This window comes from Protopterus annectens, chromosome 3.part1 (assembly GCF_019279795.1).
Source record: "Protopterus annectens isolate FY-2018-M chromosome 3.part1, PAN1.0, whole genome shotgun sequence".
NCBI classification, from domain to species: Eukaryota; Metazoa; Chordata; order Ceratodontiformes; family Protopteridae; genus Protopterus; species Protopterus annectens.
The window spans coordinates 288,039,166-288,058,959 of NC_056732.1; the positions used below are offsets into that span (position 1 = coordinate 288,039,166).

Consider the following 19,794-nt stretch of genomic DNA (forward strand, 5'->3'; position numbering starts at 1 on the left):
CCCTTGATCACTATAAGTAAAAACTAAGAGCTCTCATAAAATCATCCAAAGCAAATTTCGAGAGAAAATAGCTAAAGACTCAAAAGACAATCATAAGGCCTTCTTTAGCTATGTTAGAAACCTGGGAGGAAACTCCCAGATATGCTCAGAGCTAGTTCAAAATGATGTGAAGATTACTGATCCTACAGACATTGCCAACATACTGGCTGACAGGTTCAGTGCAAACTTCTTTCCCCCCCAAAAGGAGAGATATCTATACCAAACGATTGCAGCCCCCCAAACATCTCCAGCGCCCAAGTGAGAACTGCTCTCTCCAAGGCAAAAAACACAGCATCCATGGGACCTGATGGTGTCCCCGGCTGTGTGCCCCATGAACTCAATGAGGAATTAAACCCACAGCTAGGACAGCTGTTTAATCAAAGTCTTACCTCTGGATACGTACCCAGGGAGTGGCGCACTGCAACTGTGGTACCACTTCACAAAGGCGGTGCCTCCACCGACCCTGGAAATTACCGGCCCATTAGCTTGACAAGCCTTATCTGCAAAGCCATGGAGAGGATCATAATGGACCTCATAAATAAAGACATAGGGAATTTGCAGACTTTGGATCCAACCCAGTTTGGCTTTGTCAAAGGCAGATCATGCCTTTTAAACTTGGTTGACTTTTGAAACAGTCACCAAAGCCATTGATGAGGAAAGGCAGTCCATACAGCCTACCTCGATCTGGCTAAGGCCTTCGATACAATACCCCACTCGGGTATCATTGAAAAACTCATCAGCTTAAATGTCAACCCATACATCACAAGATGGGTTGCAAACTGGCTGAGTGACAGAACCCACAGGGTCAGAGCTGCTGGCGCCATGTCAGACTCAAAGCCTGTCACAAGTGGTGTTCCACAGGGCTCAGTCCTGGGCCCACTCTTGTTTGGCATCTACTTTTCCGAAGTACAAGCAAACACAGGAGGGTTATGGCTGACAAAGTTTGCAGATGACTGCAAACTGGGTGCCATAGTAGAAAACACATCTGACACAGATATCCTTCAGAAGGGTCTCACAGAAACGGATAACTGGTGCCAGAGCCACGGCCTAAAGTTAAATGCCAAAAAATGTATAGTCATACCCTTCGGGAAAAACAAGGTTACCCCTAGCTACCAAATAGGTGGCAATCCACTGAGCACAGAAGAAGTTATCAGGGACCTGGGGACCCAGGTTGATAGTAGTCTGTCATTCGACACCCATGTAGCTAATGTAGTTAGGAAGACCTTCTACATTGCCCACCTTATCATGAAGGGATTCTCATCTAGATCAAGGGAGGTCATAGTCTCCCTTTACTCATCACTCATCAGACCAATGATTGAGTACAATGCCCCATTCGAATGTATCTGACCCGACACTTGCAGCAGCTGGAGAGGCCACAAAAGTTCCTCACCAAAAGGATAAAGGGTCTCAAAAATCTGTCCTATGCTGCCCGACTGAAAGAACTCCAGCTCTATTCAGTCGCTTACCGCTTGCTCAGAGGTGACCTTTGCCTAACATACAAGGCCATGTCAAACCCAGATTTGATGAATATGCTTCACCTCAAAAATCTAGATCCATCAGAGCCACAAGGGCGGAGACTTAAACCTTGACACGGCTATTAATAGGACGTGCTGGAGGGATAGATTCATCACCCAAAGACTCCCTATGCTGTGGAACAAAATCCCGGTACATGTGAGGCAGAGCACCTCGCTGGCCTTGTTCAAGAGAAATCTTGACCAATGGATGGGAGATCGCAGATATACCCCAGGGATTACCTCAGTGTCACTGCTCGACAGAGGCACAGCAAAATAATGGGTATAGTTCCCCATACTAAAGGGGTGGCGTAAGCCACAAAACGATGGGCTAGGCTTGTAAATGCCCTCGGGCAGATAGCCTAGTATGAACCTATGAACCTATGAACCTATGAAAGAGCAACAGACGACACAGGAAGAAACTGAAGAGAATGTGGCACAGGAAGATGCTCTGGAACATTCAGCAGAATGCTGGCAGGAAATGGAGAACAAAGAATGTGCCCTCAGTTTAGAAGAAAATGATCTAGGAGAAGAGTTGCTTGAATTAATAGCGATGGACTGAACACTGTTCAATTGAAAGTAACATTCAAATGCACACACAAGCTAATAAATGGATCAATAGTCACAAGTGTTTAAAATTTGATAGTAAAATGCTTTACTTAGAATGAATAAAATAAAGCATTGCACTTGAAAGGCAAATATATAAACAGAACTATTCTTTCATAAGAAATGTAAAAGTAAAAGTTCTGAACATACAGCAGACTTGCAACAAATACTATCATTTAGTTAAATTTGACCATAATTACTTTTAACTAAAGACATGTTGTGCTCCACCTGTTTCCAGCTACAAAATACCATCACAGAATTTCTGCAATCATTATAGGCAATACCTCTGTCTCCAGGTGTCATCTAGCAGAAAAATCCATCAGCTGACACTCTAGGAGGCAAAGAAGTAACTCACTAGAACTAATAATCCTTCTATTTTTATCTGTGTCACAGACTGGGTTTCATATGGCTTTACACTGAATTCCAGGAGATACTTTTGTGTGTCCACAGTTACATAAACCTCAGGGGATCCCTAATAAGGTATTAACCAAATGAAGCATAATTGTCACTTAGTGCAATATTTTCTAAGGAGCATTAGACATGCACTACAGAAGTTTCCGCAGTCAAGAATTAGAGGCAGGTTTGAATTTTCTAACCAAATGTAATATACTTATACAATAGTAAATGCACCTTTTATATATAGTGATTGCTTGCATCACTAATTGAATAAAATGACTGTTGTTAAAGCTTATCAGATATCACTTGTGTTCTGTTAAGTACAGTTAAATAGTGGAAGGGAGAGATTTTTTTTCTCTACTGACCTGTGATCTCTTATTAATATATATTTTTGATGAAAGGATCTAGGAGCAGATCCCCTCGTAGGAAGGGTAAGGAGTGTGGGGGGGAAGGGCTTTCCCCCTGCATAAAAAAATAAAACTTTGTTTTAATGTGTTTTCTGTATGTTTTGATTCTTGGGAAGTTAGTGTGCATCACTGGGAAAAAGCACAGGTTAATGAAACAATCATTCCTTTATCTATTTATTTATTTCTATGTCTCTTTATCTATTTGTTTTATGTGATGGCATCTGATTTTTTAGTAAAGTTTAACTTAAATCATATTGTCTGCATTTTGCTATGACTTAATTTGATTAGGATTTGATGGGTAGCTTGCAATCTCTTGAGGCCCAAGCAGGTATGCATTTCATATTCATATGCATGTCATTTTTCTTAATTCTATAGAGCTTTACTGCAGCTTAGTTCACTTTTTCTTTGGAAGAAGTTTTCTAAATGTATTACCATTTTCTTCTCAGTAGAAAAGAGGTTTTGTTAAAGAATCAAATGTGATTTAGGAGGAGAAATGCATTCTATCCAGGTTAAGGGACAGAGATGAATTGTTTTTCTTTGCACAAATATTGCAGGTATCATCGGAGATTGTCAGTACTGTCTACATGTGTTTTCTCAACTCTAAAATATCATATAACTTCAAACCCTAAAATGTCTTTTAGGAGGTACTGCAAGATAGAGTGGTTTCATGGCTGCTGTCACATGCCATTCAGGCTCTGCATACTAAGCATGAGAGCTGGATCCATATTCTCAGCATTAATCTGAGTATGCTTAATATGAATGATGGAGTCCACTGAAGGACAAAGGGAATATCTAGCTTCCTAAACTCTTTATTCCACGGAGAGGGTGTCATGGCATAGCTGACATCTGCACTATAACCATTTTGAGTACATAAGGGTTGTATCTTTATTGTTTTGAGGTGATGCTTTCTTCTTAACTCCAAGTGACTGTGATCTGCAGTATATGCTGGAATGGGGTGTGCTAGCAGGTGTAATGGCAGCAGGCTGAAGTCTACAGCTCTATCCCCAGAAAACAGTCTGTTACATTATTATACACATTACTAACATGAAGTCAGTGTTTTATTGTTGTTGCATTTGTTGTATATTTTCTGTACTGGTGTTTCAAATTGTTGGAAAGCAATGCCTACAGTGACACTAAATGCAAGGGGAATGGGATCAACAATTAAATGTAACAGCTTGCAGAAATGGTTCATTAAAGTAAATGTAGGTGTATTGTTTACTCAAGGAGGTTTTACCTTGTCATTCTCAGATCGCAGTGGTGTTATGTCCCTCAAATGTGAGGGCACTAAGATTTGGACAGTAGACGTTTTAGTGCTAGAGGATAACGAGTGTAAAGCATTGATATTGGAGGAGGCACAGAAGAATATAGATAGGAATTCTATATGGTCAATGCCCTTGTATACTTGGTGGGAATAATTTAAATAGAGCTAAAAGGGTATATGCACCTCAGCCAAGGCCAGATTAATGTCCCAGCTAAAGTCCCCAGTGGAAAAGTAGAACTTGCCTATAAAGGAGTGAAGGAGTTTAGGATTAAAAATAAAACATAAATCTATATCTATCTTTATATATATATATATATATATATATATATATATATATATATATATAGAGAGATATTTATATATATATAAGATTGATAGATAGATATAGGTCCACTTTAGAAACCCGCAATCCTACTTACTTGAAACCCAAAAGACCAAGAGAAAAATTCTGACATCTAAGATGACCGACCTTCTGGAAAACTGACAAATCACTAACGGCAAGTAACCCCTTGGCCAGCATGCTAACCTTTGCACCTTACCTCCGTGATAGTGTAATCTCAAAGTTGGTATATTTAGTTAGGGGGTGTGGGGGGCTGTAGAGGGGGTGTGGCAGTGTTTTGTGCTTCGTTGTTAGTGTGTTTCCAGTTTGGATCATTGGTTACTTACTCTTAGTGTTTAGTTGGTGTTCCGGGTGGTTGGTCTTCCTCGATGTGGGATTTTTCATCTTGGTCTTTTGGATTTCGGGTAAGTGGGATTTCAGGTTTCTAAAGGGGCTCCATATATATATATATATATATATATATATATATATATATTATATATTTATGTGTGTACATATACATATATATAAATCTATATATATATATATATATATATATATATATATATATATATATATATATATATAAGGAGGTTAAATGCCAGGTCAGTGTTGCACTGGTGGAAAAGTCTGCTTTTGAGGTTAAATGCCAGGTCAGTGTTGCACTGGTGGAAAAGTCTGCTTTATATTTAAAAAGAGCAGCTCCGCAGGCATGGGCCAATTTAGATAAGCAAAAGAGGCTGGCAGCATGCAGGCTTAGGCAGTGACAATTACTCTCCAAGGTAGGCTCTACTAAAGAAAGTATTGAGATCATCACTTACAATACAGTGATTAATAGGATATTTCAGGAATGTTATAGGACCCTGCATTTTAAAGTTAAGGTCAAGGAAGAGGTATCCTGTCACAGTCTCAGATGGAATAGTTTGAAAGAAGTAATCAGGAAATTTTAAAAGCATTGCAAAATACTCCTAGGGGAACACTCCATGTCTAGATTGTCTCACAGGTGGCTTGCACAAGATGTTACAAAAGCAAGTGCACCCTCTCTATATTAGCCTATATAATTCAGCAAGAAAGTCTGGTGTAATGTCCATTTATATGAAAGAATCCCATATAGTAGTACTTAGTAGTGTTGCATAAACCAGGCAAGGACTTGCACTGATAAATCAATCACCCCTTTTACATGATCCAATAACAGATGTGTCTCCACACAAAATAACTGTCAACTCTCAAAAATGTTAGTAAAACACAGATTGCCTAGAATTTCATTTTGAAAAAAAGATGAGATATGCCAGCATTGAGTGTACTTCCAACACATCCAGTAGCCATAACATGACACTTCAACTTGAATAGTATTAATGTAAAATACTCCAAAAAGCTGAGAGTACAGAATGAACTTATTTAAAGTAGTACCACCTCAGCTTAATGCTTCATTTTGAGACAGTCTTACTAGTATCATTCAAACTTCTTTTGTACATAAATGACACCATACATTTATTTGTCAATGCATTAATAAATTAATTAACAAATGGTACAAAACAGACATTCTTAAAGAACCATTGTACATATAATTAAAACAGAAAGAACACAAACAAAGAATCACCAATAAACAGCAAAAATAAGTCAAATTGTAAACTCTAAGGCAAGTCGAGGAGCAGGAGTCAAGAAGTAAGAAATATAATCCAAGAAAATTTATTGTACAAATGGTGAGCGTTTTCACAAATAAATTGCTTCATCAGACCAAATTCAAACAATGATGTCACATCCTTTTATACTCATTACAATTCAAATGAACCAATCATTCATAGGCATCACCTTTAAAGCTACAATGTACTAAAAATATATATGCAATATATAATACGTAATATATACAAATATTAAAACTTATATAACTTAAAAAGTAAACAATATATCTTACAAAATATATAATACATATGGTAAAATATAAAAATAAAAAATAACATTGTAAAAATATATTAAACATTTAATACATCTATATTAATATTCATTTCCTAAGTTTCCTACTTCTAAATTTGGCTGTAATGGCTATATAGTCATTGAGCCCTTTACCTAAATGGGCTCTTAACCTCACAATCCAAGTAAGCTCTCTAGTTTCTGTTTTATTAGAAACATCCCCCAACCTAGCATCTTCATATACAAGCTCTAACACCCTAAATCTATACTGGTGGCTAACCCCATTGTCTATATTATGCTTAGCTAGTGCACTATATGTATGTCCTCGCCTATAATAATAGTTGTGGTCCCTAATGCGTTCACGAAGACATTTATTCGTCTTTCCAATATAGAATGAAAAACAGACTATGCGTTGTGCTAAGTAGACAAGGTTCTTACTATTACAGCTATCATTAACATCAGATATATACACTCTGCTAGTATCCGGATGCCTAAATTCAGTGCCTTCTTGTATGAAAGTGCAAAAATCACAAACGCCACATCTAGTTGTTCCAACCCCTATATCAGTTCTCATTTCTTCTCTAATCCCTTTAGGCTAACACAGCCTTCATTTCAAGTTCCTAGTGTTCTTAAAGGTAATGTAGGGTTTATCCCCCATCACTTCAGTAATTTGTTCAGCTTAGGAAAAAAATATTAATATAGATGTATTTAATGTTTAATATGTTTTTACAATGTTAGTTTTTATTTTTATATTTTGTCATATATATTATATATTTTGTAAGATATATTGTTTACTTTTTAAGTTATATAAGTTTTAATATTTGTATATATTACGTATTATATATTGCATATATATTTTAGTACATTGTAGCTTTAAAGGTGATGCCTATGAATGATTGGTTCATTTGAATTTTAACGAGTATAAAAGGATGTGACATCATTGTTTGAATTTGCTCTGATGAAGCAATTTATTTGTGAAAGCGCTCACCATTTGTACAATAAATTTTCTTGGATTATATTTCTTACTTCTTGACTCCTGCTCCTCGACTTGCCTTAGAGTTTACAAAACAGAAAGAACATTTATAAAAAAAAAAAAAAATCCCAGTTAACTGCATGGTGCAGTGGCACAGCAGGTGAGTTGTCGCCTCACAGCAAGAGATTTGCTGGTTTGATTCTTGTCTGGGGTGCCTTTTGTGTGGAGTCTATATGTTCTCCCTGCATTCACATGGATTTGCTCCAGTTTCCTCCCACATTACAAAAACATGCATCTGGAGCATTTCTCCCCAGGTCTCTGCTGAAAATTGGCTTTGTTCCAAGTCAGACTTTCCCAGCAAACAAATGTTAAATAAATAATTTCAGTATTTAACCATTATAAAATAAAGTATTAAATTTCATAATTAACCTCAATACCAGTCTGTTTAAAAACTCACATTTATCAGCACACCTCGATGTGTGTACACTCCCCAAAATAAGAACTTTTAAAGAATCAAACCACCATTATGGACATCTTTAAAAATGTAATTCCACATTACTAGAGGGGGTACACATTCTTATCATCCCTGATATTCTCCTGAATTATAAATGCATATTTTTATTTTGTCTGCTGTATGTACCATTTACCCACTTTTAATTCCATAGAATGCTGACAGCTAAAACCTGCTTCAGTCATAAGACTTTCCTGTTTATTTTAACTTCTTTAACTTTCAAAACAATTTTACATACATTGCTCCTGCAACAATGGAACATTTCCTCTCAAACAGGAGTCTTATACAACACACTAGGTGTCCTTTTATAAAATAAAAGTTCTTCAGTACTTAATGAGCATGTATAAGTATGGAGGGAGGGAGTGGACAGGGTTAGTATAAAAAAATAGCCAATATCACTGCTTTTTCTTTGTGCTACAGATATTCCCTCTAAAGTTTCAGAGTTGTTGAATTCTTGAGCCATCCCACCCACAATCTACCTGCTTTATTGTCTACGTAGGTCATGGGTGGGCCAGATCAAGAGGCCAACAAATCAAATGTCCAAATTTATATCACTTCATCCCTAGTGCTCTACAGCTGATATATCTGGCAATAAGGGCACTGCAGTCAGTCTATTTACTTATAGGAAACTGGAATCAGTCTATTTACTATTTTCTTATAGTCAAGAAACACCGTGTTTCTTTGCTTTAAGAAAATAAAATAAATACTGACATAGCACTTCCACCAGAGCAGTAAGAGCAGTGTCCTTACCAGCTGCCTATTTGGTCTACGTGTAAGTCTGGCCATGATGTCATGAAACAATTGGGGTATACAGATACCAATAGCACAGCACAGTGAATGATAGTTTGCAGAGATGGAGGATTCTGAGACACAGATCATGACCAGGCAAACATGATGCTGATTCATGCAGAACTTATTTGCTTTCCCTTGACATCAGAGTAGAGAACCACCATTATGAAGGCATTTTGGGGTATGCCCATCTCCCTGAGGTCCTGAGGGTCACTTACTGCAATCACATTGCTATCATGCTCTCACCTGCTTCACATGTTGTGTGGCATATAACTCAAAATGGCTTCAAATCCATCACCTGCCAGGTGAGGTGGTAGGCACTGCACAGAGTATTATATGCAATGAGTCTGTGTACCATCCAGACTGTTCTTCTGATTACAACATCTTGCCCACATGTGGCCTATACCAGTATTTCATGCAGGGTGACCATCCCCAGCATCATCTAGTGGAAAGGTGCACACATTGCAAACCACAGAGGCCAGAAATGTCCTGTCCCATGAATGCTGGTATCTGACCACTCGTCATGGTGTTTTCTATTGTGTGCTACAGGTAATGCTGGATATGCCTTGGAACCATGGCTGATGACTCTATCAGCAATCAGCAGACCATGCAGGAGATGGTGTATAGAACTTCACTGTTGCAGAATTGGAATATTATTGAATGTGTGTTTTGCGTGCTGAAGACCTACATCTGCTGCCTACATACATTTGATGGAGTACTGCAGAATACTACAGAAACCTGCATCAAGATGTTTGTAGACCATGTCATTCTATATAACATGGTGCTGAAAAAGTAATTACAGCAAATGTAGTTCACGGCATTGGCTGAAATACCTGTAGCAGAAGCAGAAGAGGAGCCAGGTGAGGAGATGTCGGAGGAAAAGGCTGTTGCAGTCCCTCATGTAAGGCACACAACTATAGGCTGTGACATAACAAACCAAACAAACTGATAAATGCATTCACAAACCCAGGCTATGCACTGCAGTGCACTGACTTGCCATCAACTGCAGCGGACAGTACCATACCTCAATTAGCCAGTCAGGTGGACAGGACACAATCATAACTGGCACAGGTGGAAAATGCAGTGACAGGAGCAATATTAGTGTGGGCAATAGGATCATGGGTGGTGTCTGCAGCAACCACTCCCATGGCTAGAGCATTGTGAAGTGTCAAGGAACACTTTCTCAAACAATAGTTTGGAGTTTTCACAGCAGTAGTTTTGGCTGGGTATACCATGTAGTCCTGCAGTGTCAGGTTTAGGGATGTATAATCCAAGGGATAGCATAACAAATGAAGCACATAGGCAAGAATGCCATCATGGCCTTGTTGTTGTATTCCAGTAAAATGATGACATCCACCATGTTGTGCTTGGGCATGGTCAGTGTTAATACTGCTAAGACTAGAAGGAATTGGGCTGGTGTTGAACTGCAAGATCCTAGAAGTGGGCTAGTGTTGAACTGCGGGATCCTAAGCGGATTGCCTGGTGAAGTGTGACCATATTGGAGATAGACAAGCATCAGTTATGCACATGTGAGCATCCACAGCCAGGGGAGGAGGCTACAGTAGACCCTGAAGGGCATCTGCCATGTCTATTAAAGAATCTATGACAGGAACAGAGGTAGATATAGACAGATTGGCTTTATCAGGAATCATAGGAAGTGTCATATGTGATAACCTGATGTGCACTGCTGCAGTGTACAACCATCCTCTAAGATGACCATGATGACTGGCTCCCCCCAGCCACATGGATAAACTAATGGATGATAACTGTGCTAACCCTGCCCTAAACAGGAATGACTGCTTCCGGTCACTATATAAGATGGCACTCTGGCTGGAGTTTCAGAACATCATGTATTCCTTACAATGGTTGAAGGTCTTCATACTGACCATACACACTGAGCAGTGCTGACATTGAATGATTAGCAGCTGTCTGTGACTAGATCACACACCTGTACATGCACTGATCAATTACAATGGTAACATCCAAGTCAGGCTAAGTTCTGGAGTCATGACAGTGATAGCCCCTCAAACAAATCTCTCGACTGATGTATGCGCATGTGTTGAAGGTGATGTGGCCTCTGATATTGCCAGAGGGGGTGCTGCAATATGATGTCATCAGCCAGTTCCATTTATTCAGTCCCACCATAGATCAGATATCCTTGTTTATATACATGTGGAGTAGTGTGGGTACGCAGGACAGCCTGTCTGCCATCACCTGCCTGTTCACGGTTGATAGCATTCCTGTGATGGTCACAACCCTGTATACTATTATAAGGTAACTGTTGTGACACATTGCCCTAATGTAACATCTGGAAGCAGGTCAGCCCTTAAATCTGTATCCATTGCACAGTGAATGCCCAATATACTAGAAAACTAGTACCCCATAATAGCCTGCATCTAGTAAACTGTAGGTTTAGTGTCCCATGTAGCTTATCCACAAATCCGTGTGCATATGCAACATGTGTTGATGACAATATTGTGGACTGTGACTGTCTACTTGGTTTTCCTGTGGGCTGACTGACTGTCCACCAAGAATGTAAAGTGTCCTCTCAAAGATTTTTTCCTTGGGTCGATGACAAAGGTGGGAGGTGTGATGGGGAAGAAAGAGGTAACCGGGAGCCTGTTTTTAGCAATGTAATGAGTTGGCAAATTTTAAAATTCTCTGCATAGTACTCTTTCAGAAATATTGGGGGAGCAAATGGCTGTAAATAAGGAATGAGTCTTTTGAGCTGGGATTCAGGCTCTGAATTGCCCAGACATAGTAAGGCCTTACGAAGTTTAATTCTTATTGTTTTCCAAAAAAGCAGTTACTAGAAAATGTAAATCAAAAGCTAAACTAGCTGTACTTGAAGTACTGAATAATGTAAAAGACATAAAATAACTGAAAGAAGGATCTTTGAAAAAAGGAAGGAGTGAGTTCCATATAAATAAATGAAACTTGTAGGAATAATACATGCAGAACAAATTAATCCCACAACAGAGCCAGGCCCAGGTATTGCAAGCAGTGTTCTCAATGCTGTGGGACCTTCCTCACTTATTTAAACTTTTACAGACATATGATATGCTTACAACTAGTGACTGAAGGTTTCAGATTATTCAAAAATGTCAAGAAAAAAACATAGGGATGACTTGGAAAGCATAGTTGAAACTCTGACAATTGCATGAACAATTGGGTTGTAATATCATGGGTCTAGTTGGTAAGGTAACTGAGGTATAATAGCCTACTGGAAATATTTTGCTGCTTTATTGTAAAAAAAAATCATACTTCTGAATTCAAAGTAAAATATAGAACTGGGATTACATTTTAGAATTTTGAAATTACTAATACTCGAAAAAAAATCTTGTAAACGATTTTTGTCTTTTAAGTTTTACACTAGAATACACTATTTGAAAAATATGAATATTTCTTTGAGATAAGTTTTCCAAAAAATATTTTTCCAGAAATCTTTCAGGGCTCAGCAGTTATTTCCATAAAGATCTTCAAGCATTAAAATCTCTTACTAGACAGTGTGGTTAATGGGAGAAAGCATTAATGAAAAGAAATCTGCTTCTGAAAATAACTTTTGCTGTATAGAACTGATATACAGGATGAGCATAATTTAGACTACCAGTTTTAAAGAAGGCATCTCCTTTGACTTCTACTATAATTATTTTAATTAATTGTCTCTATATTTCTCATAGGTAACTTAATACCTCTGACAACACCTGAGAAATCATGATAAATACTGTGAAATCATCTGAAGGTGAACCATTTTTCCACTTTGAAAGAAAAAGAAAATTCTCAGCAAAGCAAGAGCTGGCAAGATATAGAAGTGAAAACTTTTTGCAACCTATAACTCTTCCAGATTTTGATATCTGGCAAAGGAAACCTCCTGATTTCACACCAAAGTTGTATAGGTCCCTGAACTTGCCAAGAAAGACATCTAAGATTACAAACAGTGACATCAGGAAGACATCTTCTTATGATGCTATTAATAAGCTGCAGATATTTACAAATACAAATATTTCAGCTGCACTAGACCTTCCCCAATTTGTAACACGATTTAAAAATTTTGGTCCCTATGAAGCAAATATACAGTTTGTGAAGACTGGTCAGTATCCAAAGGATAAATATAGTAATCCAAAACCACATGACTTCAGACAGGTAAGACAGTACTAAACTCAGTTTATATAATATCATCCAGAACTGTCAAGGTGAGCTGTATTATAAAAATCTGGTGAATTACAGTTTTTAAACAGTGAAAACAAAGTAAATGCTGCAGTCTTTAATCAGACAAAACACCAGGGCACTGCTATACAGCATGAATATAATAAAACATGGCTAATGTTTTCAAGCCCAAATCTGTGTTAGACTAGACAAATTATTTCCATGAAAAGTGACCTCTTTACAAAATGATCACATCATTTTTTCTTTCTCAAAGTATCCTGTATTGGATATGTAAGAAAAATATCCTAGGTAAAGTTCAGTAAAACATGCATATTTGTACCCATCCAAAGCAACTTACAAGTATTATTAGTTTATAGTACAGAGAATAAAGACCTTGGTGGGGAAATGCACAGGGAGCATAACTCAGAGCTCATGATTGTAGTGACTGACATGAGGGTAAATCACATGGTAAGATCAGGGAGGTCTCTGATGAGGCTCTACAAACCTTAGTTTTAATTCACTTGTAACTAATTTCCTTATGAGGTAGTGGGTGAGATTCATGAAATGCCTACCAGCTGTGATATAGCATATTAAATAAGTAGCAAGGGACTTATGCTAATTTTCAGTTTAATATACAGTATAGCAAAAACCATTTTGCAAAGTTATATAGCACATACTCCCAGTGCAATGAAGGGCTGTACATCATAATACTATGTCAGAAGCATAGCCATTGTGGTCCCATTGTTTCCCAAGACCTTCTGAGCTGTATTGCACACTTTTTCAGCAGTTAATAGGGATTAATTTAGGATGCCAGCTCAGCATTTAGTACATAGTATACAACTCCTAAATCCTACACCAACAGCTATGTTAGCGCAACATAATTACAAAAAAAAAATTGCTGTACAGAATGTAAATTGTCACACATAGTGACAAATTGTTAACATGCAGATCAGCTGCCTATCATGATATAGCTATGATCTCCATTGGGAAAAGATGAGTGCCTCTTTTCATTGGAGTAAGTGTATCACAGAGGGTCTTCTGTTATGCCACACTTCCATAATGGAGTGGAAAGTGTATCTTTTATGTTTTATCAATGTAGCATCAAATATTCTAAATGCATAACATGCCTATAATGCTTGCTGCAGCTAGGTTCGACATGTTATAGGCTTTTTTCCTGAGTCCCGCCCTAAGAAGCACAGAGATGACAAACATTACATCTGTAAATTATAAAACATGTTGTGGCATGACATGCTTAAATGAACCATTTTGAGCATTGTGTTAGAACAAAATAAATCTGCACACTAGTTAGAGTGTATGTTATTTTTTCAGTATTAATGATATAAATATATGCACAGTTAGTATGTCAATTTCTAGTTGAAGCTCTTTGTTTATTTCTTTGTATTCCTTTTTGATTTTATTTTTCATCTAGCTCAGACTCTGTCCACAACAGCACACATAACCAGTGCATAAGTAATCAGACCTCTTTCTCCTTTCAGCCAATATCCAATAAATCAATACAAAGCTTACTATTCAAGCTAAAATCCTGCTCTACATCAGCAGATAATCTCCCATAATACCTTAAACTTGCTGCCAACTCAATCACTTATCCAGTCAGTATCTTTATAAATAGATCTCTGTCTGAATCTAGAGTCCCCTACCATATGGAAGTGATCACATATCACCCGAATACATAAAGGAGGTAACTCTATAGAAATATCCAACTTTTGCCTCATATCCATATTATCTCCTATATCTACAAGTCTCGAAAGGTGTATACACCAACAATTATTGAAATACCTACAGCAACATAATTTGCCAACTCAAACTCAACATGGCTTCTGACATGGACACAGCACATCCACAGCCTTATTATCCTTTATAGCCACACTAAATAAGGTCAGAGAGGAAGGTAACTTTGTATTCTTAATATTCCTTGACCTAGCTAAAGCTTTTGAGATATTATCTCACCCTTTATTGCTCGACACACTGTCCAACCTAGGCTGCTCCCCTGCTACAGTACAGTGGTCTTAAAGCTACTAAAAGACCAGTAACAAGATGTTAAATGGTCAAATCAACTTTCACCATTTTTCCATAACCCTACAGGAGTCCCGCAGTACTCCATTCTACGTCCCATACTGTTTAATTTATTCACAAATAACTTACATACTTCCTCTACCCCTGGAACACTATATGAATATGCAGATGATTCCACCATAATCTGTATCTCTCTCACATTTCCAGAACTACTCTCTAACAGTCAAAAGTCTTTCACTGCCATTGAATCATGGCTCATTAATACCTAACTTTTTCTTAATCCCCAAAAAAACTAGACTTTTGGTCTTTCACCCCAAAAATATCACCCTAAGTTTCAATCAATTTAATATCTACTCAGCTGACAACACTATCACTGAAAGAGTACAAGAAACAAAATTACTTGCTGTAATTATCGATAACAAACTTGCCTTCTACCTCCATATCCAACAAAACATAAAGAAAATTCACAAGAAATTAGGACTTCTCTACAGAAATAGGCAATTCCTAACCACAACAATCAAGGTTAGCCTAGCAAAAACTTTCCTACTTCCCTCACTATTTTATGGTTCTACCATACTCGCCAACCTGCAAATCTCCACTAAAACAAAACTTTAACAATGTTACAATAAAGTCGCAAAGTTCACCACTAACTCCAAATATCACACACACCACTGTAAATCACTACGTCAACTAAACTGGCTTGAGCTCACCAACCAACTAACATATATCTATCTACTATGCACAACCTAATTTACAAACTGCCTGCCTACCCTGCCCTAGACAAACTAATCAAACCCTACATACCAAACAAATCCCTTAGATCAACGAATAAAAAACTGCTAGCAATCACCAAACCCTCTAAAAGGCCACAACAGTGCCTATACTTATACTCTGTTTTTAAATTATGGAATTCTTTCCCTTCAGCCACCAGGTCAATCCCTAGCCTGCTACTCTTCAAAGCCTCCTTAAAAGAACAGCTAAATAATACATGCCTCTGCACATGCTTAACTCCAGGTTAATACCCCTCTACACCAGCTTCCCTGCTCCTTATCGGCCACGCCCACCTTTTTCTTTTCTGTCCCTCTTACCCAGTTATATCTTTGAAGCCACATCCGGTTGCTATCCTTTTCTCGCCCTAACCTCAGACTGTACCTTTTTGTCTCTCTAAATGCCTACTATATTTATACTCTCAAAACTGCAATGCAACTGTTCCCCTTTTCTAAGTCAATGTATCTTGTACAATCTAAAGTAAGCCTATTCACATTTCCAATGGGCACAATGTTTTTACTTCTACATATGACAAAACTACCAAACAATTTCACTTTAGCTCTTAACCAGAAATCCTATTTCTGTATCTCCAGTTTTCACTGTATTTTATTTTGAGCATTGTGTTCATATGATTTCCAAATACACTAACTGTTATCTGCTTAGGAAACCTGTTCAGCCTGTTGTAAAACTTTAAGTAACTGTGCATTGTTTTAAGCTTTTAATCAGTTTGTGATGTGTATCGTATATTCTTAACTAACACTGTTGTAAAAATCTAATCTATTGGTATACTGAACTAAATGTGGAGCATTTCTCCCTGGGCCACTTAACTGTCAAATAAGTTTAATAAAATAAATTCTGTTTTCTATCATTACAATGTTTTTCTTAACATTTCTTTAAACACTACTCACCTTAAAGACCAATTTTCATAAAATTCCCCTCACTGTAATATGTTCCTCCCATACCTTTTTACTCATTGGCGTCATTTCTTTTGTTTTACTAACTTCACCAATTAACCTCTTTATTCTTCTCCTTTCTTCCTTTAAAATCCTTTCTTCCTACCTATCCATGCACTCACAGCTGTGTAGTCAGAAAACAGAGTGATACCCGCAGTTCTTTTTTATTTCTTTCATTCCATTAGCACATATTATATAATTTACCTCTGTTTTATGATAAGTCCATTCTTTTTTCCTATCTGCAATCCTCCACATTTTATAACTTCATTCAGTACTTCCACATCTTGTCTTACCTTCCACTTCTCCTTCCATAAATTACTGTTAAAATCTTCTATCATAATAATAAACACATTAACCAAAACATATTTTAAGACCTGAAGCATATTTTTCCTGTCTGTCATATTTGTATAAGCATAAATTGTAAATAATCTTACACATCACTCTCCTTCTCTCATTTCACACATAACCATTCTTCCTGGTATTAGTATTTTAACATTTAATACTTTAACTTTTTTATTTATTATCAAAATTCCTACAAGAGAACATTCTTCATTTCCTACTGAACATATAATTTTGTTTCACCACTGATTTTTTTCAGCTATTCCTTTGTCCTGTTACATACACAATAAAACCAAAAATACTCTAGGACATCACATTTACAACAATTTGGTTCACAATGTTTATATGTCCCTTCTCTTCACGTTGCCTGCATCTTCTTTTTCCATAGTCCTGTACTAAATGCCACTCGTTTTCATGTTAGTAAAAATAATAAATAAATACATGCATACATAAGTAATAAAAAGTCCTTTTGCAGTCCTCAGTATCTCATGTCTTTTTCTATTAACATTTAACATTTATTACATTTTTAAAAAGCTGTATCCTTCCTTCTCTAACATTTAATGTTACTGACATTCCTACCCCACAGCCCACACATTTCTTTCATCAAATACCTTTTTTATATTATGCATGGGCCGGATTCACGAAGACTTGCACGGAGTCTAAGAGTAGAGTAAGACTCCATGCAGCCATCATGTCTGCCGAGCGATCCAGGAACAGCCGGTAAGGGCGTGCAACAGAGCTCCCAAAACGAGTCTTAAATGGACAGGGCTAGGATATGCAGATTACCTCATTTGCTGCTGAAAGCTATGCAAATGAGGTAAATTTGCAATCCAGGAAACCTGAACCTGTCTGAGTAAGAGTAGTGTTATTTGCAGAAATGTACTCAGTTGACAACTGAGTACAGTTCTGCAAATAGAAAAACGGAGCCGTGACAGCTCCAAAAAAAGGATGCATCCAGTTGAGGAAGCATGCCAATGGCCAAAAATATGGCCATTGGCAATGTTCACCAATGCAAAATAAAAATAAAATATATATTTTTTATCCTGATTGCCGATGTTTAAGCGTAGCGCAGTGCCGCGCAAACACGGTGCGCTCTAAAAACCCGAAAAACAAGAAATAAAATCCACAAATGTGGAATTTATAGTAATACTTAAATAATAATGTAAGGGAATGGCAGTCCAAAGACAACATGGCTACCAAGTAGAGGTTGCTAAGGGGGGAAGCTCAGTCTAAGACATGTAACCAAGCATTAGTAGGCAATCCTATGTAAATGAGGGTAAGGATAGTGAATCCCAAGTTTACATAGCAAATGAGCACAGTCAGTGGAGTGTAGGAGTAGGATAAAGGGAGTATCAGAGTAGAAGACAGGTGACATCACGAGGGGGTTATGTATGAAAGAAGTGAAACTCATTGGAGCAGAGTGGCATGTGTATGCTGTCAGTTGCCCATCACTGGAAGAGCTGTGTCAACAGGTATCCTAGTTAAAGGCAAGAAATTGAAGGTGTATGCCATGGATAACACCAAAGTTTCTTGTAGAAGCGCCTGCAATGTGTATGCATGTGTGTGCGCGCGTGTAGAACTGAGTAAGACTGTGTGCGCGCGTGTGCGCCTGTGTGCGCGCGTTGAAGCAGGAGTAAGCATGTGTAAGGTTGTTTAAAGTTGTGTAAGCACGTTTGCACCTGTGTGTGCGCGTTTTAGCAAGAATAAGCAAGTGTTAGTCTGTGTAAGCATGTGTGTGCACGTGTGAGCTTGTGTGCACGTGTTTGCACTTGTTTGCATGGCACTGTCCCCTGAGGAAACAGAAAGGGAAAATGAAGCACAACAAATAGTAAGAAGTTAACCAGGGTGTACTAGCTGAGCTAGCAGGTGAAAACAATCAGACTCAGGCAATTACACTGGCAGTACACTAGCCCAGCCCAGCCCAGCCCAGCACTTAAAACTCTGCAAACAACATTCCACTATGTTTCTCTCAAAGACACTGCAACACTGCAGTAAGCTAATAGAAGTGAAAACTGAAAAAGCTTTACTGAGACAAAGAATTGTTAGGGGCTGCCATTGCTGTTATAAGGCGACATATGCAACATGCTGAGGGTGGTGACACTGCGAATGCTGCTGGACAACCCACAGTGAGGAGACGGAGAAGAGTGTACAGGCCCAGGGTAACCTATCAGGGGCTACATGAGCTGGAGATAGTGGAGCACTATAGGGTGGACAGAGACCTCATGCAGCAAATTGTTGAGCTGTACAGACCATGCCTCACACACAGAACCAACAGAGGGGAACCCATCCCAGTGGAAACCAAGGTATGTGTTGGCCTAAGAATATTAGCAACAGGTACCTTCCAGACACCAACTGGTGATATGATGGGGATATCACAGGCATCAGCAACCAGGGTACTGCACCAGTTCCTGGATGCCATGTCAGCACATGTCAGTGATCATGTATATTTCCCCAATTCCCATGAGGTTCTGGCCAGCAATATGTGTCACTTCCAGCAAATAGCGGAATACCCTGAGGTAGTGCGTGCAATCGACTGCACGCACATATGCATCAAAGCACCAGCCGGTGAGTGGGGTAGGGTCTACTTTAACTGCAAGGGCTTCCTCTCCATCAACTGCCAGGTTGTGTGTGATGCCCAGGGCATAACACTGAATGTGTGTGCTGGCTGCCCTGGAAGCTACCATGATTCCCATATTTGGCATCTGATACAGCTGTACCAGACATTTGTCAATAGGAACATCCCTCAAGGTCACCTACTGGGGGATGCTGGCTATGCACTGGAGCCGTGGCTGATGACACCCACCAGAAACGCACAAACACCTGAACAGGAA

The 19,794-nt window shown here is 38.3% G+C and overlaps 1 protein-coding gene across 1 annotated transcript in view; it reads left to right on the forward strand.

Annotated features, from left to right (window-relative positions):
- LOC122798087 overlaps nt 1-19,794 on the forward strand; it is a 575,663-nt gene that overhangs the window by 9,118 nt on the left and 546,751 nt on the right. Inside the window, exon 2 of the mRNA XM_044066755.1 lies at nt 12,404-12,866. Within this exon, the coding sequence (XP_043922690.1) occupies nt 12,438-12,866 (429 nt within the window). The 5' untranslated portion in view covers nt 12,404-12,437. The remainder of the gene's footprint in view (nt 1-12,403; nt 12,867-19,794) is intronic.